The following is a 27,008-nucleotide window of genomic DNA, read 5'->3' on the forward strand; positions in this document are numbered from 1 at the left end:
AATCTCCTTCCTTAGATATTTTTAAGGTCAGGCTTGACAAAGCCCTGGCTGGGATGATTTAGTTGGGGATTGGTCCTGCTTTGAGCAGGGGGTTGGACTAGATGACCTCCTGAGGTCCCTTCCAACCCTGATATTCTATGAAATCAAGACAGAGATATCACTATATTCATAGTTCATTTAAATGTTCATATCTCCTTTTGATCTCTGAATTATCAGAATACAGTGATAGACAGGAACTAACTAGTGTGTGTGTGTGTATGTATGTGTATATAATAACACCCACAAAACACAATCATTATCTATTAATATGTCTCATGTCTCTACAGGCTGAATCTGGGTTAATTAGCCTGCTAGTTCCCTTTGTCACATGTGACTTAAGTGTAACCAACACAGTGATGACTGCCTGAGTTTGCAGAGAGCCTGAAGCAATAGCTACAAGAGATGTGAACTTGCACATTCAGCTCAATGGCATGTTAAATGTAATGCCGTTGGCAGGTAGGATTAAACCTGGGACCTCTGATGCTAAATCCATGAGCCTCTATTGCATGCATTAAACACTTGCTCTTAGTTAAGACGATAGCAGACTCATTTATCTCTAGATGGTTTAGGTACCACTGGGGGTCGGGGGAGGGGGGGAAGCACCACAACAAGCAAGCGTGGGTTATATTAACTCCTAAATACATTGCTCTGCAGGTTCCACCAATATCACCACAACCAAGAACTCAATGTATGGCAGGAAGAGAGGAGTGCAGTGGGCCTGGCCACCCACCCATGTAGATAAAACCCCAATGCTGGGGTAAATAGTGGGGCCACTGTCTATCCAGGGAAAGAGAGGGAACTCCTGCTGTGACCCCTGCAGCTCTCAAAGGGAAAGAGAAGCCCTGCTACTGTTCGAGTGGGGGATATAAGGGCCCCTTTACTGCTGCTCTTGCCTATCTGGGAAAGGAGAAGACTTCCTCCCTGCAACCTCCACTGTTGGTGGGTGGAGAGTCATGATGCAGGGAGGGGGCTGTGGCAGCCATGTGTCATGATGTGCCTATGGTCCTGGATTGAACTCATCCACCACCATTACTAGAGAATCACCAATCAGAGCTACAATTAACACAACAGAAATACATGGGAGAACAATATCAAAATGAAGAAGGGGAAAAAAAACACCTGGATTTACTGTTTTCATAGATCCTTGGGGAGAGGGACCAATATCTTCTAGGGGAAAGACTGTCGGGCAAAGTGTTCGTGAGAGTTCAAGGAAGTGCTCTGATACTTCAGTGATAGGTGCTATAAAAAAAACTGAAGTAAGCGGATAAATCGCCAAGCTTCTTAGTGGATGCCTAAAGATAGGCACCTAACTAAGTAGCCTGATTTTTTCCAAAAGTGTGAGTACCTAAATCCTCCCACTGAAGTCCGAGTATAGACAGAATAAAATCTTGGGCTGAATTTTTTCAATGTGGGACACCGTCCCTATTTTTATACTTCTCGCCGTCCTGTATCATGCCTTCATGAGAGAATTTTAGAACAGCTGAGGATGTGATGTCTCCATACTGTACAAGGTTACTTACAGGAACACAAGGTTCTGTAAGTGAAGATGAAGTAATTTGCACTTAGTTGCAAATATTAACTGTAAAAATGCCCTTCTAACCACCAAACAGTCACATGAAGAATGTGTGACAATTTTTCTCTCTATCATAGCTAATCTCAAAAATGGGTGCTCAGAGAGAGACTTCTAGGTCCAGATCAAAGCCTCTAGATCAGTAACCTGGGTTTCAAAAGTCCTGAGCACTCAGCAGCTCCCACAGAATCCATCTTCTGAATGAATCACTAAGGAAGTATTTGCTTTTGTAAATTACTTTCTTCCTTTGGTGTGTGTTTTTTGAAAGGTTTATTTAGGAGGGATTTTTTTTTGTTGTTTGGGGAGGTTGAGGCTGGTGGCTGATCTTTGGTTTTTTGTGGGAGGGGGTGCTGAGATGGGTTGTGTTTCTGTTTTGTTGTTTCTCCGGATGGCATTGGGGGTTGTGGCTTATGGATGCTTCAGTTGTGCATCAGCCTGATTGAAAGAACTAAACTGTAACTTTCAAGAAACACATTAAGACCTATGATTGGTGGAGGGAGGTGTGGTGGTGTTTAACATTGTCATTTTTCACCAGTTCTGCTGTTTTGCACTTTGTGACGTTCTGCATCTGAATTGAAACACAAAGGCAACTGCTTCACAGATGGCTCTGCAGCAGGCAGAGATACTCCTCTTGCAACAAAAGATGCAGTATATGGAAAGCAGAAGCACATCATCGTTCAGTTACACACACACAACACTGCATTTTCTTTTTAAAGATTATGGCCTCAGTCGCAGGATTAGAGGGGGTTCTGACTGCATTCTATACCACATGAACTGTGTGAACAAGAAGGATTTTGTAAAAATAATTTACTTACAACTAGCTGCTGCATGTCTTGTTAAGCCTTCGTTTTTCTGTGGGCTTCTTTTGAAAGTATTATCACCCATTCAGTAGCCACTGATGTTCCAAACTAGTTACTAGGGGGCAACATGATACAGAAGGATTTTATGATCGGACTTTTGCATTGGTATTTATTGACTGGTTCAGGGGTTCATAAGTATAAGACATGATATTGTTTGTTGCTGTAGACCTGTGCACATATCAGCTGAGGACAAACTTTTGCATGTTTCTGGGGGCAGGGGAGGAGGGCAAAGGAAAGATATGGTGATTTTGTGGTATAGCAGATATTCTCCTCTGATAGTATTGATGGACGGTGCCTCTGGAGATCGCTAAAAGCAGAGTTGTAGTATGGTTGTTTAAATGCTTCCCACAACTTACAGTAAATAGCTTTTCTGTCATCTTTCTTGTCATGTGCGAAATGAGTCCATACTTCACTGACTCCAGCAGCATTTCTGTGACCAGCTTTGCTGATTTGGCTAGCAGAGGGAGGCTGTGTAGAATTATGCTGCTGCTGCATGTGTTTCTTGTGCCTAGCAAAACGCTGCAGTTCGGCTGTTTGGTTTGGGAGGAATCTTTCTCCTGAACCTTATCCAGCACCGGCGGAAAAGAGGTAGTACACGAATTACTTATAAATAGGGACTGGCTTAAATGGTGAAGTTTGATAAATGTTATACTCCAGTACTTTTCATATTTGGTACCAGATGCTATGAGCATGTGATGAAAGGGGGCAAAGGAAAATTAAAAGTTACATACCTTTATTTCTGGCTGCAAATTTCCCTCATTTTAAAACCTGTTTTAATGCAGTTAAACTAGGGATTTACTCATAATCCTGCGGACTACTGTAGTAGCTGCTGGAAACTTTGTTCTTAGCCAACCGATAGACCACCTACAGGATACTTTTAACTCTTTCTTTCTTTAAGCTGTTAATTATGTATCTTGTATGGGTGCAGGGTGCAATAAACCGCCAGCCACAGCACGCAGATGTCTGCAGCCTGCTCTGACAGACCTGAGTAGTCTAGCTGCTTCTCATTCTATTCTCATCTGCAAATACATCGTTACTTTCTCTTTTTTTCTTTTTGGTTTTTTTTTTGGTCTGAAGGAAAAAACTGTTACTTAACCACTTCCATGTGGCAATCATGCTGGTTAGCATATGATTGGCTGACTTGTCACTGGTTTATGATCAGGTGCTAAAACTGTATATCAGATTTCCTTTGCTGCACAACATCAGTATTGCAGGAATATTGTGTAATATTCTTATTCAGCTAGTCAGTATTTGCAAACCCCAGTGCAGGCTCAGTGCCTTCTGAGGTGCTGTTAAGAGTGTGACAAAACTTCAGAACTAAATAGTATTATACTGTAATTAACTGGCTGTGTATTTGTACCATTGCCTTCTACTGGATGAAATCAGCACTATTTGTCATGGGCCCAGACAGCGAGCCACTAAAGGAGATTCCCTTTTAGCTCAGATGGTAGGAGCATGTGCTTTTGGAATAGGAAGAGGAGAGTTCTGTCCCCATTTTCACAACACCAATAGTTGCACAGTTTGATGACAGATGTGAAGACTGAAGAGGCCAGACGTTTGTTATAATATTTTCATGGTTTAGATGTTACTATAAATGACCTTCCATGCAAATATTAAAATCAGCTGCAGGACATTCAGTTTCCACATATGCACTATCCTGAACCTGGATGGTTAACTTCAGCTGCTAAGCACCTAGGACAGTTTATACATTTACATTTCACCTTTCAACCTAAAGTGCTTCACAAACTATATATATATACAGCATCACAGGAATCCATCCAGCACAGAGGAGAAAGGCAACCAGTGAACCAGTAGGCAACCCCCTACTCCTGCAAACATGACAAGCATTTTTAAAATGTCTGTACACAGGACCAAGTTTTAAGGTTGGTTCAGAAAGACCTTGCAACAGGAACATATCATTGTTCTGTTGAGTCACCCTACAAAGCACAGGTAGTAGGGTGACTACCCTGCAAAAAGGTGCAGGGTTGTTACTGTTGATTGATGATTAATGCTGGCAGATGGATCTTGTTAGTGACCAGCTGGATAGAAGAGAGGCTGGTGACTCTCTAAAAGATGGAAGTGGGTGAGGGGATAGAAGAAGGATAGAGTAGGTCCTGCAGTGAAACCCTAAGAACAGCTAGTTTTGGGGAGACTGTTTTAATGATGATGCCACATTGAAGGAAGGGAATGCATTTTGGATGCTAATTCAGAATCTGAATGCCTTGTTGAAGACAGGCTAGAGACTAAAGTTAGGAGCTTCATTCACTGTTGTACTGTTTCCCCTGTGTGCGGGCTCTGCTGCTGCTGTTAAGAGGTTGTAAAGTCAATGGATGTGCCTATTAGGGAATTCCCTCCTCTTTAGGGAAAGTATCCCTGGCATAGAAATGGCTGCAGAGCTCTAGCTCACTCTTGCCCTTCTCATGTAGCTGACAGCAGCTTGCTTTTGTGAACTCTGCAATAACTCCTTGTGACCATAGGCAATTAGGCACAGATTAGAGCACTCAGGCCTACCCTGAGTCAAAACAGCCCCCACCCAGACCTTGAATAGGGTAGGTGTGAAGTTACAATTGCCTCCTACCCTTGGATCCTGGTGGTATTTGGGATTCAGACCCATGTGTGGAAAGCTGCACGAAGCTCAGCTTTCCTACCATGGAAGGATGGAGTGCAGAGGCAATCCTGTTAAGATTTGAACGTGTGGTTCTAGGTTGTCTAGAGATTTTAAACTAACATCCTCTTTAATATTGTACTGCAAATGCATAAGGCAATTCTCAACTGCCTTGTGCATATTGTAGGCATTGTCACCCATGCAAAGGAGATATAAATGCTGTTGCCAGTGTGGACAGAGAATTCAGTTTGGTAACAATATACGCTCACCATGAAGAGGTGAAAATGACTACACAGGATCCAAGGAGCAGTGGATAAACATGTAGATTTTCCTGATTCAGGAAATATTCTGGATAATTAGATAGGTATGTATGCAAACATGGAAAAGAGATGCCAAGAAATCACATTTATACCCAGAGCACCACTGATTTCACCAGTATTCCACATGAGAATAAGGGTTCACACTTGTGGGTCCCTCAGCAGGATAGAGCAAGAATCCTTTACCGGCATCTGTGGAGCTCTGATTGCATGTAGGTCATGGTCTAAGAGCCTGTACTATACAGAGCTGGATGAAATTTTCAAAATAAAAACATGTATATTACTTTCTCCAAAATAACAAAAACTAATCCACTTTTATGGAACAATCACTGATGAAATCAAACAATCAAATATCATGGTTTGCTTTGGTTGCTGGCTTCTTGATATTCAGTAAATCAAGCAGTCAAAAGATTTGTTTTCCTCTAACTTAGGGGAGGGGAGGGGAAGTCCCTTGTGTCTGAAATCTTGTATATCAGCTTTCAGAAACTTGTATTTTTTCCAGTCTATTTATAAACCCTTAATAGTAAGGTGTTTCAACGCAGCACCAGCAAACCCTTAACTGTAACAGCATGAACAGTGCCACTATAATAATGCCCTTGTCTAAACCTTCTGATGTATAGCTGTTTTTGCAGTCTGGAAACAACAGGTACTAATACACTAATTAATCAACCATAGACTCTAATTGAAAGACCATTAACCCAGAGTTTAAAATCCTCCTTTTGGAATCAATGTAATTATTCAGCACGTGGTTCTATAAAACTAACTATAGGAAAACTACAGTATTAGTCCCAAGCAGTTGAGGTAACTTGACAAAATTACATGGCTTCTTAAAATTGTTTTGCAACAACAGTTTTCTCCCTTCCCCTGCCTCTCTCAGATTTTGGACACTCCAGTTATGCCTTTTCTATTTTCTAATGGACAGAAATCTAATTTTCCTAACTTCTCACAGCTATTACTCCACTGGCATTTCTCAGCCTTGTTACCATTTTTCATCTACTCTCTAATTCTTCAATAGACTTCTATAATATAGTGCTCAGAATGGTCACAAGATTCCAAGTGAAAGCTGGCACAAGGAAGTATAAGTTAAAATAAACCTGCATATCAGAATTTATCCCAAAGGAGGAAGGTCACTCTCCTTCAAGATCCATACAAATGATGTAGCTTCAGATTACAGCTGGGGTTCCATAGCAGCCTGGCTGGCTGGTACTGCTGACCTTGCAATTCCCTTTTCTGTGAAATCTGCTATTTTGGAACCTGTGTTTTTGCTGTGTCTTGTGCAGACATCCCACAAAGAGGCTCTGGCACAAGAAGCTTCTCTTCCTCTTGCTCCCCATAAGTATGATTCAGGTCCAGTGGGAGCCTTTATGTTAAGGGAGTCAAAGGACTCTGCAGGACTAGTGTGGCCCATGATGAAAATCTGACCAAGGAGTGGGAGGGCAAGACCAATGACTCTCTCCAAATAGGGGTACAGTATTCATTCTTCTCCTGTGTTCTCTAGAGTTCTGGGGATTATGACCTCCACTCTGCCCCCAATGAGGGGCTGTAGCTACATTCCGTCCAGCCTATAATTTTAGGTTTCCCTTCACCTGTCACTCCCAAATCCTTTCCCAAACAGTGTTTTGCAGCTTGTACTATTTAGAGCACAATTCTTTTTTGAACTCCCATTGGCTCTATCATCTGCTTGCTATTTGGTATTGGTCAGCCGTCCTATTTTTGCAGCATCTGCAAAGTTGAAAACATCGTCACATATTCACTCCCCCAGGTCACCGATGAACAGAGAAAATGACAAGGGGCTTTGAAAAACAATCCCTGAAGCACTCCATTTGTTGCATTTTTATCTGATTTCACCATTTACCACCCCTCTCTTCAGCCTTAACAAGCTAACTCTATCTAGCTGAGTATTTCATTGTCAATACTATACTTTGCAACATACACATTAGTCTTGTCTATGACATTGTATTGGAAAAGAGCTTGAAAAGCACTTATTGCTACATCCACAAATACATTAATCAGATTTGTTAACCGCACCTCCCCTATTATAATGGATGCTAGCAGGCTTGCCTTGATTTAGTTCTGTAGTTGATCAAACAGCAAGTGACTTTTCAGAACATACTAGATGCCCAGCAGAGTGTTATAAGCCTGGAATTAAATAAAAAGATCTCTGCTGGAACTGTGATAAGGAGGGAAAGGATCTGTACAAATCTTTTGCCTGGGCTCCACTGTACCACACCTTGTGGTAGGAAATCCAGCATGAATTGAACATCATGCTAGTTAGTGATGTACCAAATGATTCACTCAGTTTTGCTCTATGTTACCTAGATGCTATATGAGGCATACGCAAGTCACCAAAGATTGGTTCTGAGGAGTGTTAGCATTTATTTTAAGAAAACAGAAATCATGCCATTCTTATATTTTATAGAAAAATCGTAGGCATATTCAAGCCTGTAGAGGTACTAAAAACGTGTGCCATAGAGATTAAGTATATTTAATTAATGAGTGTGCAGAGTATTAATATAAACCTCAAACCAATATTACTAAACTAATCTAAAGACAACAGTTAAACCACAGCTGCATCCAATGAGTATATGCTCCTAAAATAAGATCCATGAGAGAATTTAGGCACCTAAACCCCAGACTTAGGCAACTAAGTTCCTGTTTTCAGTGCCTACATCCCAGTTTTGGTTCCCACTGCCATCCACAACACTCCCACTGACCCAGTAGGTGCCTAAACTCATTCAGTGCCTCAGCTTTTCAGATTAAAATGTCCTTATGTTTCTACCTCTGAGCATGTGCAGTGCTACTCTGGGCATCCAGACTCCTCTCCAACCTAAGCCCCAGGGTGATTCACAAACCAGGGAAAGACAGGCATTCATCCACCTAACTCTCATGGGAGGACCCAGTATGGTAGGCATGTTCAGACTGCACCTATGCATAGGGGACCAGCTGGATGAGATGGTGGTACCCACCTTATAACTTTTAGCCCAGTGCTTAGAGCACTCACCTGCGATGTGAGAGACTCAGGTTCATGTCACCACTCTCTCTGCCAGAGGGTGAGAGAGGATTTGAACAGGGGTCTCCCACCTGTCAGGACAGAGCTCTAACCCCTGAGTTATTCTGATGTGGGGCTCCCTCAGTCGTTCCTGTTGAAGTTGTTCCACTGTGGATAAATAATGAAAGAGAGGTTGGAGCAGGGGGAAGGGACTCAGGGTCTCTGACATCCCAGGTGCGTGCCCCAATCTCTGGGCTACAGAGTCCTTCTCTCTCCTCCCATTCATTGTATAGGGAGCCTAGGTGTCTTACTCAGCTTCGTGGATTGCAATCTTGTTCCTGTGATTTTCTAGGCACCTAAAAGTTAGGTACTGTGACAGTCAGTATTGCAACACCTAAGTCCCTTCATGGATCCCACCCTGAGTATAAGTAGCAGGTCACTCCCATAGTTCTATGCCAGCAGGTGGTATCTTCCTTCCCATTGAGGGCATGCAGCACTAGGGCATTCTTGGAGTGCAGTTCCTTTTCAAATGCTGATGGTTGAGAATCTCCAGTTGATTGTCTGCTGTAGCTTCAATCATAAGTATCTGCTCGATTTAGCTATACTGAACTCCTAGTGACAAATGCCTTGTCACCAACACACTGAGTCCTGAGTGCATATCAACATGTCTTAGGCCTGGTCCTGAGCATTCAGAAAGGTTATCAATATGTTCCAGTCCTAATCTTGAATACCTAAAGAAGACATCCATGAGGTTCAGACCTTGTTCTGAGTGATAACATGACCCTAAGTAGGCCCCAGGCCTAGTCTTGAACATCCAACAAGGTCATTGACATTACTTAAACCTGGTTCCAAGTACCCAATCGAGTCGCTGATAGGGTCTCAGGCCTAGTACTGAGTAGCCAGTGAGGGTCATTAACTAGAACCCCAATCTGGACACAGTGGAAAGTGCTTTATATCAACTAGGTTGAGGCCTCCCCTGGCCCTATGCTCCAGGCTGGACACAAAGTGAGCCCTCCACCCACAGGTTTCAGAGCATGCTGCAGGAAGACAGGGGAATTATGTCACCTTCCTTGCTGGAGGCATCAACTCACATTAAAAGGGAGTGGGAAGGTGTTGCCATGGCAACCTTGTTCCCATCTTCATTGAAGCACAAGGAGAGGCTAAGGGGGTTGCTATGGCAATATTCTCTATTTCAGGCACCAGCAGCTTAGAGGGAAAGTGGGAAGGGGTTGCTATAGAAACCATGCTCCCATTGGGGTATCAGCAGGGCTGGTTTCTTGGCAGCCTCCCTACCCCAATTTCAAAGCATCCACATCCTAAAATGGAACTAAACCCTCCCCTGAACCCCAGCATAATTCCCTTCACACCATGCAGTTCCCTGCATGACCTGTTTGAATTGCCAAGGGTAATAGCATCCCCACCCTGCGAGCCGAGAAAGTAACTGTCTTGGTGCTGTCTTGACCATCTTTCAGCACTTTCAATACCTGCCTCAAACCTCAGGTGTAAATGATTAAGCTTGGTTGAATTGCTGTGGCCCCCTCTTATTTGCAGAGCATTTCAATACATGGTTGAACCCAAAAGTATGCACAGAGACCAATTATTAGATAAACTGAGGTTTCAATCCCAGTTACTGTTTCACAAATGGCTGAAATCATTAGCCATCCATCTGGCTTGTAGCAGAGATGCTCCAAGTCTTCTTGTAGAAGTGAGCAACGGATCTATGTGTATACTCTCTCTCTGACTGGGCTTCTACAACAGGCAAATTCTTGTTTTAATCTAGAAATATTTCCCACCTAGCAGATCTACTCTGCTCGTATTCATTAAAGGTGTGGTGGCCATGAGCCATGTCTGAATAGGTAGCCTTTTTGAAGGAACTATCTGCACCACTTCCATGGGGGTGCACTCAGTAGCATGAATAAAGAATTATTCAAAATCCAAAAATCTCTCTGGAACATTTAAAATTCACAGAAGACTTGCTGGGCTCAGGTATTCTTAGTCCTTCTGAGTATAAAAGATGAAAACGGCTTGCCTGCTTCACCAAACTCCATTTACCAAAATCCCCACTTGTCTCTGTACATATATGGAGTGTCTCTACTTCCTGCTAGAAATTACTTGTTTTGAAGTCTGCCATTGCTCAACACTAGAGAATATTTGCCACAGTTAGTAGTTGTTAACAAAGGCTTTGATGTGGAAGTTGGGCCAGAGGACCAAAATCGTGTGGCCACAACTGGCAGTATACCTCGAGAAGCCACTGTTAGTGATCACAGGACACACACATACTGCATGCTTGAGATTCCAAATCACATTTTTCATTATAAATCATTTCTTAGTTACTCTGATCCAAATAATAATATTCAAGAATCCATCCACAACTTAGACTCAGGATTGACCCAGGAATTTCTGTGCATACTTTGGGATTTCAAATGACTATTTCAGGTAAGGATCCTGACAAACATATAATCAGGCCATCTAGTTCCGAATCAACATGCAAGCAAGGTCAGAATCTCACCTCAGATATTGGAACCTCCATTAAAGTTTGACTGAACTGTTATATAGCTAGTTGCCCCTTCCCTACAGAGAAAAGAATACAACTGCAGACAGTCACAGCTCTTCAACATTGGACCCTCTAGAAGGTCCATAGACCAGACGGTGCTGAAGCATATCCTTTTGAGAGAGAAACAAAATTATCTTGTCATACCTTTTACCACAAAATTACTACTTTTTACACTCTCTTTTGTTGGGGAAGGGAAGGTCCTGATCAAGCTCATGGAATAACAATAGAAATCATGCGGTGGTGATCTTTTTTCAAGAGGAGGGCAGATACCATTCCATTTTTAATAAGGAGGGATATCTGAACAGATCTCACACAGGACTCCAGCAGTCTCAAAGGAAACCTTTGCACTCTGGTATCCCACATTTATACCAATCAGTGTTACAGACTTCATACCATAGAAATCATTGGCAAAAGATAATTCCTCTCCGCTAGACTCTGAACCTTGAATTTGTGGTGACTGTTGTGCAGGGAACTTTCCTTATGCTTTGTTCAAACTGTTTAAAATATCTGTGTGTTCCAGTTTTTCAGAGTAGTTTCTTTCTGTTGGCAATGATATCATCCAGTGGAGGAACACATGAAAACCAAGAGTCTGATCTACCTTCTCTGTGTATAGTTTTCTCTGGCTATTTTCCTGTGAAGCCTTTCCTGAATGCCGTCCTTCTAGACATTTCACAGAAATAAGTAAAGTTGCTGGACCAGATTCTTATTGCACTTAACAGGAGTGACTCCACTGAAGTCAATGGATTTACACTGGTATAAAATTGTTGAGAGCAGAATTAGGCCCATGGTTCCTGCCCTGAAGATCTTATGTTCTAAACCCGGGGATAGGAAGGCAAGGGTGACTGTAATAAGATTACATGTTTGTTAAATAAGAACACAGCATAAAACTCAGAGAGACTTCTCATAAATAGAGCATTTAATTTCAATAAATAAGTACTTATATAAAACCCCACCGCCCTTAGATATTGCACAAATGCTTCTAAAACAATACATGCTCTAAAACTTAGCATGTGTTAATTTTCAATATCATGATAAACACATTGGACATCGATTCCTTCTAGGAAACCATGAATAACAACACATATGCTAGCACAATTTGAACATTAATAATTCAAAAATAGTATAGTAGAGCTAGTGAATAGTAGATGTTGTAGTATTATTGTATGAAATCTGAGCTATTTTAAAAAAAGACTATTTTATTTTATTTTTCTGAGAAATCTAGCTTTCAGCCTAAGGGTTCAAAGTGGCATAAACCATTTTAAATATAGGTCTTCAGTTCCTTCCAGCAGATTACTGAAAAACAGACCTTAATAAGAGAGACATCTGACTGGATATCATTAACCTTTAAATGGGAGATGTGTCATTGGTGGTATTCTGCATCTAATTTGACTTACTAATTGGGTTAAACACAACAGAATTATTTATAGAGAAAGGATAGCAGATGTCATGGTAAACCAGTTAAAACAGATACCATAGGGCTGGAAATGGCATATGACCCCATATATCACTCTTAATGCTTCTAATGAAGCTGAAAATTAATTTCTTCAGTCATATCCTCACTCCAGGTCTTTACGTGCTAGGCAGAGAGTATCCATTTTTAGCCAGCAAACCCTAGGGGAGGTGAATACTGAGAGAAGTTTCCAAACCAATTTGTGCTGTGGAGTTGGTATAGGAACAATCATTCTCTCCTGTACATGGGAGCCTTCAGTGGCATCAGTTATGAATACTGAAGTATGAGAACTCATAAAATAAGAGAGGCTTGGAAGAAATAGGAGAAAAAGATGAGACACAGGGTAAATGAAAGTTTTCACAATTAGCAAAGCTGCTTCACTTACCTGAAATATTTTTGACAAATTGTTAAAGAGGGCTTGACCAGCACTGACTTTGTGTTTGACTCCTCTCACTGTACCATTTTTGCTTAGAATGTTGACTCGTTTTGTACCAAAGCCCCTCTCTTTAGTAGCTCTCACTAAAATGAGCAAGTCATCTTGCTCATTCTCATTTTCATCACACTCAGATCCTAAATGTCCATTCTGCTGTCCATCCGCTTCACTCAGTCTGCTGGTTTGGTCAGTCTCTGAACTACTGGTGTATTCAGAATCCAAAGAGTCTGCAGTTTCTCCATCTGCATACACTTCCTTTAGTACTCTCCCACTGTGAGAGGAAGCAATTCGAAATCGGACTTTCCTCAGCTTCCTCTCACCTTCAGCCTTCATCTCGCTTTTAAGCATTGTCCCATCTATTGATATCCGCCATTTACATTGTTCTGGTTTAGGCTGTGACTGTAACTGCCAACTTGTCACACTTTAAAACAATATCAGAACTGTTTTCCAGGGACAGCAGCACTCATATTAAACTGAAGTGTAAAGGAAAGAGGATTCCCAAGAGCCTACACTGCAGTTCTACAGTTAATAATGAATGTGTTTGTGCTATGGTTACCTTTAAACTAAAACCTGCAAAATGATATCATCAATTAAATATTAAAGAGCCATTGTGTTGGTTTTTTAGCAGTTAGAGAGAGAGAGGATATGAATAGATGCTGATCTGAATTTTGGTTTCAATCAAAGAAACATAAGTTACATGAGTTCATGTGAATAAAACTTTGTTGAAAAGTGCAAAAAAGGAAGGAAGAATTTTCCTCAGGGTTCATCTGTGTAGAATTATTAGGGACCTTCATTTTCAGTTTTTATTTTATTTAATTTCTCCCAGGAATGTATCAGTGTTTATTACCACAACAACAAAAACAGGTGAAAATCAGTGCAAAAAACTATTAATTTTACTGGGTAAATATTGGTTTATTTTGGTGTATGGAAAGACAGGGAAAAAGGTATTCAGTAGATTAATGCTTTGAATTCCATCCATTAATGTGGTTTGCCGCAGAACTAAAACAGAACTCAAAACACAATGCCACCTTTGAGCTTAAGAAAACAATACATCTCTAATCCCCAAATAAAACTTTTCATTTGAATAAATAGTTCACTGTCGTAGGCTTAAAACTATTAGCCTACATATATTTACATTTCATAATTGAGCCATACCATTTGCATTGCATATATTCAACTTCCTCCTTTTCTCCTTTTTTTTTAAACTTCCTTGTATTCTGATACAGATTTTCGTTTTCTTCCCATGTTAGTGTCAAATCTTTAAACCATTATCTGCTAACAGCTTGAAAGGTGTATGTGATGAGCGTGAGATTCATGAGTACATTCAGATGCACATGTACATTAGAGCTTGCATGCATGCCTGTTTGTTTACTGTGCATCTTCTAGACTAATACATAGCCTTACTTCAACAGGCAGCTTTGCATATACACACAAACTAATGTATTATTGTAATATCTATATATCATGCAACGTATTGTATTTTCCTAATAAAACACGCTATTTTTATATATTTGAATGATACAAAAGTAGGGTGAAAAATAAAACTGAACACTTTTTGTAAACCCGGGAATTTTACAGTAAAAATCAGTTTAAACTGAAAATGAAAGGGTTAAAGAATTATATATACACTTTGCACTTAAGGTGAAAATCCTGAGCTCCAATTTTGGAGAGGGATGGATGCTGGGAACATTGCTTTACAAACCGAGGCGCTGACCACCACTCTGCCCCAGGCCTTGCCACACTCCACCCCTTTCTGCAAGCCTCCGCCCCGCCTCTTCCCACCACCATTCTGACCCCGGCCCCTGCTCCTGCCCCTTCTCCCCAGCACCTCCTGCATGCTGCTGAACAGCTGATCACAGTGAGGGAGAGGCACTGGGAGGAAGGGAAAGAAGCTGATCAGCAGGGCTGATGATGAGTGGGAGACACTGGTGGGAGAGAGGAAGGTGCTGATCTGCGGTGTTGCCGGTGGGTGCTGAGCACCCACTGTTTTTTTTCCAGCCCCAGAGCACTGACAGTCAGTGCCTATGTTTACAGATACCACTTTCTTGATCTGCTGTTCAACTCTCAGTCACAGGTTCATCCAAAATTTGCTCTTTTTGTAACTCCATGCAATATCAATGGAATTATGTGAATAAAAGTACAGTTATGGCTGTGTGTGTGTTGATGGTGGCCTTTTAATTATGGTGCAAGAGCAAAATGGAAGAGAAGAATAAGGCCAATCACATTCTGATATGTAAAGTAACAAATTGATGTAAAAATAACACTGGTCTGTATTCTGTTACGTAAATTGCACAATGTGCTTGATCAAGGGAATCTGGAAAAAAAGACAGAAGAGAAAGGTAATAAACTGAGACAAACAGTGATCAAACAAAGAAAAGTGGGACAAGATTAACTTAATGACAGAGCAATCTAGGTCCCTTCACAACAAACCATGAATACCTAGGGCTTCCTCTTATGTTGAGTGGTACCTTACTCCACAAATAATTCTACTGAAACCAGTAAAACTACTTGTGGAGTAAGGTCCTATTTAATGTAAGAATGGCAGAACTGAGCTTTTACTGATGTAAAAGGTTGATGGGGTATTGGTGCAACTACCCATCACCCAGGACTCCAGTGGTATGTCTCAAATATTTTCAGTTCCACCTATGGTAAAGGCTTCAAAGATCAAGAAGACCTGCTTAAGTCAGTGACATCTTTTAGGCATCTATTATATAAACATTCATCAGCCAGTTGCAATTTCTTAAGATATATCCATTTTATTCACCAAAACGATTGTGAACAGCTCACTGTGTGAGTATTCACTATTTTAATATTCAAAATTCAACCTGTGTTGGTAAGTTGTGATTGGTCATACAGTCACAGACATCCTCAGAAATAATCCTAAACAGTAAACATTATTTGTCACATTTGAAAAACCCATAGGATTAGGAACTGTGAAACACTGTGATCAGACTCTTGGCTTGTTTTTTAAATGCTAACAGATAAATGCCTCTTTCTCCCTCTTAAAAATATGAAAGCAGATAAATAACCAATGTTTACATTGATACTGAATATTCCATATTTCTTGTTAACTACAATAATGAATAAATATTGAATGATGCTGTTATTTATATTCCAATACTTTAATTAGTTCCCACCTACTTAAGACTGATAGTCTGCCCTTCTATTCAGAGCAGTTATAAGCTAGGAGTCATAGAGGCATGTACAGTAAAAGTAACACTGAACGGTGACACAACTCAGCTTTTAACAGGTATACAGGGACCAGAGAAATATGTATATAATGATAGATTTAGCCAATGATCCTCCATTAAAAGCAGCTGATGTCCTTCCTGCTAATATACTGTGGGAGTATTTTCTCCTGAGGTTTGTTTTGGAAATCCTTGTTCGGTTCTCCCTCACCACAGTAAAAGAGATTTCCCATTCCCTGTGAATGAGAACAGTCAATTTTACATTGTGTACAAGATAGCATACTACAATACACTTAACAGTACTTCTTCATTAATTCTTTGATTTCAGATGGTCTTTAGGTGTATTGAAAAGCAGCTCCTAATATTTAAATCAGTTGTATTATATCAGGGTTGGCATGGTAGAAATCATACATTCTAAAGTATGTGGTGGATTTTGCAGATTGAGTCCCACTATTCTGTGTTTTTTCGTATTGGATTGTCAGTTTGAAATACATATTCCATAGCTCCAAAAGTGATGCAGACTGTCCCAATAAGAGAACACTACATTACTTCACCAAATCCCAATTATCCTGCAAATAAGAATAGTAAACGCATTTTTAAAATTGCTGTTGTCACTTCTCAACTCTATGTATGTCCCATTTTATGCCATTATAACCTCATTGAAAATCCATGGAATTCCACTGACCGAAAACTAGTACAAGAGAGTGGTGAATAAGGGTGGTTTTTGCAAGTTCAGACTAAAATCTAAACATTCAGATCAAATACATCCAAAAAGTGAAACAACACTTACAGGAAAAAGGAACCCAGTGCATATAGGTGACAAGCCCCATTGAAATGTTTGAAACGTTACCCAATAATTCCCAAGCTGTTAGCATCTCAGCATACTGCTAGTACATGTACTTTACATATTCCTGCCATAAATTAATTAAATGTTTAGAATTAATATTACATACTGAATTTACTCTTCCTGTCTATATTCTTCAATACTTGAGAATCCCATTAAAATTAAACCTGTTAGCGCCATGCCTAAGGCACTTGAATTAATACTCTAATTCTGACTCTTATCTCTCTATCAGAAATTCACATAAAAGTATGTGTGTATATTTATGTGTTTATCTTAGTATGAAGATTCGGTGACTTTTTTAAAATGATCGAAAGAAAAATAGGCAAGAGGGTGTTGATCTTAACCTGAATTTCTCCAGTGATGATGATTTATTATTTGTATTAACCATAGTGCCTAGAACCGCGGTTCATGGACCAGGACCCCATGTGCTGGGTGCTGTACATACACAGGAAAAAAAAGACAGTCCCTGCCTGAAAAAGCTTACAATCTAAGTGTAAGACAAGAGAACGGATGGCTACAGACAGACCGACAGGGAGTACCAGGAAACAATGAGACAATATTGGTCAGCATGAGAGGTGGTAGTCTCCGCACATCAGCAGCTGACCTGTTGTCAAGTTTATTTTTAGAGGCATCACCGAAAAGGAGAGTTTTCAGAAGGGTTTTGAAGGTGGATAATGAAATAACTTTGCAGTTGTCTACAGAGAATTCCTTCCCAAGCTTGTGGAGCAGCACGGGAAAAAGCACAAAGGTTCTTGTGTGGAAAATTTAACAAAAGGGCAATGGAGGCCAGAATCGTGCACCGGTTAAAGGCAGGTGTCATTAGCAAATGAAGGATGATGCGTAGGGTGAAAATAGGCCCTGAAGGGTATTAAAAGTGAAGACAAGTGGCTTATGAGAGTTTGGCTTTGGAAGGATAGTGACAAAGGACTTGCCATACTGGATCAGACCCGTGATCCCTCTGGTTCAATATTCTGTCAGTGGCCAGTGCCAGATTCTTCGGCAGAAGGTACAAGAAAAACAGCAGCAGGTCAATATGGAATAATTTACTCCTCCACGAAGGTCTCATTCTAACCCCTAAAAGTTAGTTTTAAAACCTGAAGGATAGTAACTTGGAAGTTTATTACTTTTATTGGATCTTTTAAAACCACATGTGTAGTTTAGTTCTGTTTAACTTTCAAGAAGAAATGTTGGTGTTTAGTGCTAGTATCACTTTCTCTTACCAGTCAAACATATTGACAGGTTTCAGAGTAACAGCCGTGTTAGTCTGTATTCGCAAAAAGAAAAGGAGGACTTGTGGCACCTTAGAGACTAACCAATTTATTTGAGCATGAGCTTTCGTGAGCTACAGCTCACTTCATCGGATGCATACTGTGGAAATTGCAGAAGACACTATATACACAGACACCATGAAACAATACCTCGTCCCACCCCACTCTCCTGCTGGTAATAGCTTATCTAAAGTGATCATCAAGTTGGGCCATTTCCAGCACAAATCCAGGTTTTCTCACCCTCCGCCCCCCCACAGACAAACTCACTCTCTTGCTGGTAATAGCCCATCCAAAGTGACCACTCTCTTCACAATGTGTATGATAATCAAGGTGGGCCATTTCCTGCAGAAATCCAGGTTCTCTCACCCCCTCACCCCCCTCCAAAAACCACACACACAAACTCACTCTCCTGCTGGTAATAGCCTATCCAAAGTGACCACTCTCCTTATAACCTGCATGAAAATCAAGGTGGGCCATTTCCAGCACAAATACAGGTTTTCTCACTCCCCCACCCCCATACACACACAAACTCACTCTCCTGCTGGTAATAGCTCATCCAAAGTGACCACTCTCCCTACAATGTGCATGATAATCAAGGTGGGCCATTTCCAACACAAATCCAGGTTTTCTCACACCCCCCCCCAAATACACACACACAAACTCACTCTCCTGCTGGCAATAGCTCATCCAAACTGACCACTCTCCCCACAATGTGCATGACAATCAAGGTGGGCCACTTCCAGCATAAATCCAAGTTTAACCAGAACGTCTGGGGGCGGGGGGGTAGGAAAAAACAAGGGGAAATAGGCTACCTTGCATAATGACTTAGCCACTCCCAGTCTCTATTTAAGCCTAAATTAATAGTATCCAATTTGCAAATGAATTCCAATTCAGCAGTTTCTCGCTGGACTCTGGATTTGAAGTTTTTTTGTTGTAAGATAGCGATCTTCATGTCTCTGATTGCGTGACCAGAGAGATTGAAGTGTTCTCCGACTGGTTTATGAATGTTATAATTCTTGACATCTGATTTGTGTCCATTTATTCTTTTACGTAGAGACTGTCCAGTTTGACCAATGTACATGGCAGAGGGGCATTGCTGGCACAAGATGGCATATATCACATTGGTGGATGTGCAGGTGAACGAGCCTCTGATAGTGTGGCTGATGTTATTAGGCCCTGTGATGGTGTCCCCTGAATAGATATGTGGGCACAGTTGGCAACGGGCTTTGTTGCAAGGATAGGTTCCTGGGTTAGTGGTTCTGTTGTGTGGTATGTGGTTGTTGGTGAGTATTCGCTTCAGGTTGGGGGGCTGTCTGTAGGCAAGGACTGGCCTGTCTCCCAAGAATTGTGAGAGTGTTGGGTCATCCTTCAGGATAGGTTGTAGATCCTTAATAATGCGTTGGAGGGGTTTTAGTTGGGGGCTGAAGGTGACGGCTAGTGGCGTTCTGTTATTTTCTTTGTTAGGCCTGTCCTGTAGTAGGTGACTTCTGGGAACTCTTCTGGCTCTATCAATCTGTTTCTTCACTTCCGCAGGTGGGTATTGGGTGTTGTAGCTGTGTTGGTCCCAGGATGTTAGAGAGAAAAAGCAGGTGAGGTAATATCTTTTATTGGACCAACTTATGTTGGTTAAAGAGACAAGAGTTTGAGTTTCTTCTTCAGCTCTGGGAAAGGTTCTCTGAGTGTCACAGCCAAGTACAAGGTGGAACAGGTTCTTTAGCATAAGGAGCGAACATGTTTGGAAAAAGGTAAATATAGTGCCCATCTTTAAAAAAGGTAAGAAGGAGAATCCGGGGAACTACAGACTGGTCAGTCTCACCTCAGTCCCTGGAAAAATCATGGAGCAGGTCCTCAAGGAATCCATTTTGAAGCACTTGGAGGAAAGGAAAGTGATCAGGAAAAGTCAACATGGATTCACCAAGGGCAAGTCACGCCTGACCAACCTGATTCCCTTTTAGGATGAGATAACTGACTCTGGGGATATGGGGAAACCAGTGAACATGATATATCTTGACTTTAGAAAATCTTTTGATACGGTCTCCCACAGTATTCTTGACAGCAAGTTAAAGTAGAATGGATTGGATGAATGGACTGTAAGGTGGATAGAAAGCTGGCTAGATCGTCTGGCTCAACGGGTAGTGATCAATCGCTCAATGTCTAGTTGGCAGCTGGTATCAAGCGGAGTGCCCCAGGGGTTGGTCCTGGGGCCGGTTTTGTTCAACATTTTCATTAATGATCCGGATGATGGGATGGATTGCACCCTCGCCAAGTTCGCAGATGCCACTAAGATGGGGCATGAGGTAGATACGCTGGAAGGTAGGGATAGCGTCCACAGTGACCTAGACATACTGGAGGATTGGGCCAAAAGAAATCTGATGAGGTACAACAAGGAAAGTGTGGAGTCCTGCACTTAGGACGGAAGAATCCCATGCACTACTATAGGCTGGGGACCGACTGGCTAAGCGGTAGTTTTGCAGAAAAGGACCTGGAGATTATGGTGGATGAGAAGCTGGATATGAGGCAACGGTGTGCCCTTGTTGCCAAGAAGGCTAACAGCATAGAATCATAGAATATCAGGGTTGGAAGGGACCTCAAGAGGTCATCTAGTCCAACCCCCTGCTCAAAGCAGGCCCAGTCCCCAACTAAATCATCCCAGCCAGGGCTTTGTCGAGCCTGACCTTAAAAACCTCTAAGGAAAGAGATTCCACCACCTCCCTAGGTAACCCATCCCAGTGCTTCACCACCCTCCTAGTGGAAAAAGTTTTTCCTAATACCCAACTTAAACCTCCCACTGCAACTAGAGACCATTATTCCTTGTCCTGTCATCTGGTACCACTGAGAAAAGTCGAGATCCATCCTCTTTGGAACCCCCTTTCAGGTAGTTGAAAGCAGCTATCAAATCCCCCCTCATTCTTCTCTTCTGAAGATTAAATAAGACCAGTTTCCCTCAGCCTCTCCTCGTAAGTCATGTGCCCCAGCCCCCTGATCATTTTCATTGCCCTCCGCTGGAATCTCTCCAATTTGTCCACATCCTTTTTAGAGTGGGGGGCCCAAAACTGGACACAGTACTCCAGATGTGGCCTCACCAGTGCCGAATAGAGGGGAATAATCATTTCCCTCAATCTGCTGGCAATGCTCCTACTAATGCAGCTCAATATGCCAAACTGACAAACTGTCCCTGCAACAGACACTCAGATACTTAGCAACACAGCCCCCCTAATGCAGCCCTTAGTATACCTTCTCTTGGACAGATCCCAGTCAAACTCCCTCTGTTAGCCACTCCGCTGTTCGCCGCTCAGCTGGTTTGCAACTGGCTGCCTTTCTATAACAGTCAGGCCCACTCAAAGCCCACCTGGAACAAAGCACTCCCAATTCACTTTTGAAAAGTGATTGCACGCTCACCAGGTTCTGTGGGTGTAGAGGTCAGTTTCTTGCTGGTCTAACTTGGGTGCTGTCTTTTGAAAATTCAGCCCTGACTGTATTTGTTTGAAGGTGGCCAGAAGGAGAATATATACTGGAATATTGAGAGATTTGCTCTGATCAAGTAATTCTCTGACTTTCTCTATTCTGGTTAAGGTTCTGGTGGCTAAAGGAAGCAGTTCCAGGTCTAAATCAGAATGTTTAAAGGAAATTAAGGGGAGGAGGGTACGAATATGTGTGCTCGAAAAGGCTTTCAGCCTTTTATTTTCATCAGACTACATTTAACTGGGTTAGGGTTGGGAATGCCTTTAAAAAGGCAAGAGTAAAGCAATAGAAATGTAAAGTAACACCTTTTAAAAATGTTTTTATTGAGTTTATTAGATTGGGTGGAATTATCTGTCCATGTCCCTGAGTGAGTATTGGATGCCCAAGTACAGATATACGGACCCATCTCCGCTTTGCACCTGGGGATTGGGTGCAACTGGGGAGGAATTAAACTTCTGCATTTTAAGTACACAAGGTTTGATTCTTATCTCACTTAATTAGTGAAAATTAGGAGTAACTCTTTAAAGCTAAAAGGATTTACAGAAGTACAAATTTCATCTAACAGAGATTGTACGATCACTTCTTATCTTCAGTCTATGAACTAGAAATATTAATGATTAATGATATTTCATAACATTATTGTCTGGTTGTCAGACATATTTTCCCACTGAAAAGAGGTGATTTATTGCATTATCAACTATTTACACAGAAGAAATGAACTAAAAATAATAAATGACAAGACTCAATGTATTATCATACATTCAAGAAGAAAAACAGCTTATATTGAACTCTGTATTTGTATCAAATACGTGTATCTGACACTGTATAAAATTCATTCTCTCCAGGGGCTGAATCACAGTGATTGCAAAATTGCTGCTTACTCACGTGAACTGTGACAGCCAACATAATTCATTTTCAAACACTGATTTAAAATTAAGAACATTCTTGAAGCAGAATAATAGCTTCTGGTGGTATGCTTTTTTACTAATATTTTTCCTAAAACTTCTACAGTAAAGCTCAACTGGTTTGCAAAGAATTTGGGCTGCACTAGGAGATGTGAATGTCTGTGTGAGCCTCACTTTACATGAGACATTTAAATTATTTTTTCTCTCTAGCAGATCCTATGTGAATTTTACCATGGGCTTGATCTCATGCCCATTTGAGTCAGTGGCAAAGCTCCCATTGACTTCAGTGTGCAGGATTAGGCCCTATCTGAGTAGTTAAACGATGGGCTGATGCATTTAATGAAAATGGTGTTAATGTAGCAGCAACGAAATGCAGAATTAATCAGACTTTCATTTTAAAATATATTCTAGCTGTCTTAACCAGGTACTGCTGTGTTATTAGGAGCATCATTCAGTCACATGCTAATTCAGCTTTTCATTAGAAAATATTTTATGTGGCACTGTGTGGTCATGACAATGAGATGCTGAATGCATTGGTTGCTCTGGAGCAAGATAAGTGAACACTGTGCAAGCTGCCCAATAGCACACTCCCATCGTGCACTTCAATCCTCACCTACAATCACTCTCAGTATTCCAGTTGTGGACCTCTCCTGGGCGAACATGTGCCTCTTGTAAAGTAGTTTTGGGATATGTGTCAGGGGACTGTTGCCCCGTTACTAACATTCAGTGGGGGTGTTTCAGTTGCTAGCTCCCAGTACTAAAAAGGGGGAAGGGTCGATGGAGAATCAGGACCCTGAGGCTGACACCCCCAGGAACAATGGGGAGAGGCCAATGCTCCAGGTCAGCCTGAATGACAGGGCGAGCAGGCTAATCAGAGATTCAGGAGGCCAGGGAGGTCCTGTCCTCCCTGTGAGCTGGATTTGCCTGGGTCAGACAGGGTGGGGCAGAGCTAAGGAGAAAGCAGGGGCCCAAGCTAAGCTGGGGAGCAGAGCTGTGCCAGATCCAGAGGGACCAGAAAAGCAGCCCCGAGAGAGCAGACCCTGTCCTGGGAGCAGAGCTGCAGCCCCAAAGCCAGAGGTACAGCCCAGAGAGAGCAGACTTGCCCTGGGAGGAGAGCTGCAGCAACCAGAGCCAGAGGGGCCAGAAAAGCAGCCCATGAAGCAGCTCAGTGCTGGGAGCAGAGTCACAGGAGCAGCCTGCAGAGCAGACCTGTCCTGGGAGCAGAGCTGCAGCAACCAGAGCGGCCACAGAAGCAGCCCAGGGAGCTGGAGGCAGAGGAGCAGCAGTGCTGAGAGAGAGTGGTGGAGCTGGGGCTGGAGCAGTCCGGAGCTGGGTGCGGTGAGCAGCTGGGGAGACCGAGGGGGACCCTGGGCAGCAGGCCCAGCACAGGGAGACGCCTCAGCGAAGAGGCTCTGCAGGCCAGGCTTGGATCATAACCCTGACAGGGCGGGGGCCACACTGGGAAGAAGGGTCCTACCACTTAGAGCCTAAGAGCGTGTGACCACCACCAGAGTAAGTGTCCAACCTTCAGCACAGCCAGGGCCTGAGAAGAAGGCCTGGGACTTACAAGGAACAGACTGAACTGCCCTGACATTCCAGAGACGCTGTTTGTGATGTTCCCTGCCACAGAGCGGGTGGATGTGTTTCCTTTAACCTTTCTCATTATTCCTTATTCTTTTTAAAATTAATTGTTGATTAAATAACTTGCATTTGCTTTAACTTGTATGTAATGGTAAGTGGGTCAGAGAAGTGCCCAGTGCAGAGAGTCCCACAGTGGGGACACCCTAGCCCCTGTCCTAGGTGACCACAACAGGGTTGGAGATCGAGCCCCCCAGGAATCCTGGGCCCAGCCTTGTTGGGGTTACGAGGACTCTGCCAGACAGGAGAGTGGAAGAGGAGTCCTCAAGGGCAGGGAGGCCACTGGGTAAAGGAAGTGGGAGCGAGGACTCAGATCCTTTCCCTAGCCCACTTCACCGGGGTAGTACAGAAGCCAGGAAGGTTCCCCACAAGAGCGGAACTATTCCCCCACTTACATATGTACAAACATCCACCAGGAAACAGATCCAAAGCAACAAGCTAGTTTCATTTGTGACATAAGAAAATTTGAATGTAGGATCAAAGAGCTAAAAGGCATGTGTTTGTATTGTCTCACACAAGCGCCATGGTCTCTATGAAGTTCAGTATTCTCAGCGGAAGCTCTTTGAGGACAGGAAGGATAGATTTTTACCTACCCTGTTTTTGTCCCATTTACAGATTCAGAGTTGTTTACCTACTGTTGTAACCTGACATATCTTTACGCGTCAATATTGCCTCTGCACTTTCAGATGTCATCAGCTTCCACTGCATAGTCTTCCCCTTCTTTTTCTAGTTTTTGTGGCCAAAGTACTTTTTATTCAGCAGGATGGTTCATGGAGTGGACAGTATCCATCCAAACCGGGTACAGCGGAGCTTTGCAGCAATGACACATTTCTTGCCTGATGAAGTCATTCTTTCTGAAGCCCTTTTTTTTTTGTTTTGTTCTTTGTACTTGAAAATAAAATCCAGGGACAAACTTACTTCCTTTCTCTTTCTCTGTCTTTTGTGCTTTCACCTTTAACTGCTGGTGTTCAGCGCTGAGTGACGGTTTGCCCTTCTCCCATTTCTCTCTCTTTTTAAAAATGTTGCAATTCAGTTTTCTTTACCTCCTTTGTCTTTTATGTCCTGTCTCCTGGCAAGAATATTTGCAAATTACATTTTTAGTGTGATCTTTAGAAGTACATTTTGGATTTTTCTACTAGACATAGAAGTACAGTACATGAATGAAACAATCATTGCGCAATCTTAAACTCCTTGTCTAGAAGACTCTGGTTCATTTTGATTTCTGTTTGTTTGTTTGTTCATTGTTTATCCCTTATGAAAATGAGGGCTGCATAGCACTGAAGAGAGCAAGGTATGGTGCAGGTAGCTGGTGAGAAAGCTTTACCATTCTCCAAAATACTTGTCAATATCGCTGCCACTGCTCCAGTCCTGGGCCTTCATAGAGCAAAGACTACCACTAAGCACAGCCAAAATGTAAGTTTCCTGTGTGATTGGAGCTGGGTAGGTAGGCAGTTAGATTTGCAATATGAACAAATATGAACAATATGAACAATATGCAGGTCCAGGGCAAATGTGACACTTTCACAGTATGGTCCTCCTAGTTCCCCCGCATACACTCAAAGCTCCTACTTCCTCTCCTTTAGGTTTCACTCCCAGCCACCACCTAACTTAACACAATCCTGCTCTTACATCATTGCAAGCCCCAAATAATAACTTCCCCAGGAATATTTGGCAGCAGATCCTCCTCTTCTTCCTGCTGGCAAAAGGGGTTGCAGCTATATAGTCCTTTCTTCCTCTTCCTCAGGATCCTAACCAGCTAGGGTTGCCAATTTTGATTGGACACATTCCTGGAGGTTTCATCACATGAAATAATTTTTAATTAAAGATTAGTCTTTAATTCCTGGAGACTCCAAGACAATCCTGGGGGGTTGGCAACCCCATAAGCAGCACTACCCTGATCCTTTCTTTCCTAACCACTGTCTCCGTCCCATTGAGCTGCATTGAAATGAGAAAAAAAGAATGTCAGGGAGGAGGAAGAAGAGTGGCAGTTGCTGGCTACTCCTCAGCAGATGTAGGAGGGACTCCTAACAGTTGGAGGGCAACTTAGGGGAGAAAAGTTATTTTTTTCTCCCCTATGCAAGAGGCAGGGAAGTTCAATGATGATGTCCCTTCCCCCTTCTATTCCTCTCCAGGACAACAGGAAGGAAATCTGAGAGAGCACACCAAGTCCAGGAGAAAAAGGATGGCGCTACAGAGACCCATCACTACATGAGGGTCACTTTTTAGAAAATGATGTAGGGAGTGGCTGCACCCATCCATCGCTGGATCTCACAACACCAGATAAGCATGTTAGCTTGATGTCCCTGCAAATTAACATGTTCTATAGCAAGAGTTATCGGTATTGACACATTGATTGACTTCATTAGGCTTCTGAGTTATCATCCAGCTGAGATGAATGGAGCAGTACACACTTCTGTTAGAGCTATGGATTCAGTCCCTATTTCTGCAGGCTAGAGAAAACAGCACAGTATTGATCTACTTGTGAAAAGCTATCTTTATTACCAGACCAGGGTAGAAATGTAATGACATTAAGATGAAAGCTTGAATCCTGCAGAAGTTAATGGAGGAATACAATTGGGGATGAAACCCTCATAGCCAGACCAATGCATGTACCCAAGAGAACAGAAGGAGAATGCCAAATACACATCTTCGAAACCAGATTTTTGAATGTAGGAACCAGATCACAGATAGTTTAAATCTGCTTAGCTCCATTTACTTCAACTGACCTGTCAATTTATAGCTACTGAGGATCTTGCCCGTGATCTCTATATTTGAACATTGAGTGTACAATCCCCTGTATAATTTAGTTCTGTGAGGTCATTTTTTATTCTTGACTTTACATGGCTCATATTGCCTGTAATTCACTTCAGTAGAGGACCATAAATT

General features: G+C 42.1%; 1 protein-coding gene and 1 long non-coding RNA gene across 2 annotated transcripts in view; one reads left to right on the plus strand and one right to left on the minus strand.

Moving 5' to 3' along the window:
• GRXCR1 (glutaredoxin and cysteine rich domain containing 1) overlaps positions 1 to 13,165 on the minus strand; it is a 60,924-nt gene extending 47,759 nt beyond the window's left edge. Inside the window, exon 1 of the mRNA XM_074950100.1 lies at positions 12,770 to 13,165. Within this exon, the coding sequence (XP_074806201.1) occupies positions 12,770 to 13,165 (396 nt within the window). The remainder of the gene's footprint in view (positions 1 to 12,769) is intronic.
• The window catches only part of LOC141985927 (uncharacterized), a 77,375-nt gene extending 51,101 nt beyond the window's left edge, over positions 1 to 26,274 (plus strand). Inside the window, exon 3 of the long non-coding RNA XR_012639066.1 lies at positions 26,255 to 26,274. This is a non-coding gene — a long non-coding RNA (uncharacterized LOC141985927). The remainder of the gene's footprint in view (positions 1 to 26,254) is intronic.
• The last annotated feature ends 734 nt before the right edge of the window (positions 26,275 to 27,008 follow it).

Source organism: Natator depressus, chromosome 4, assembly GCF_965152275.1.
Source record: "Natator depressus isolate rNatDep1 chromosome 4, rNatDep2.hap1, whole genome shotgun sequence".
Taxonomy (NCBI): domain Eukaryota; kingdom Metazoa; phylum Chordata; order Testudines; family Cheloniidae; genus Natator; species Natator depressus.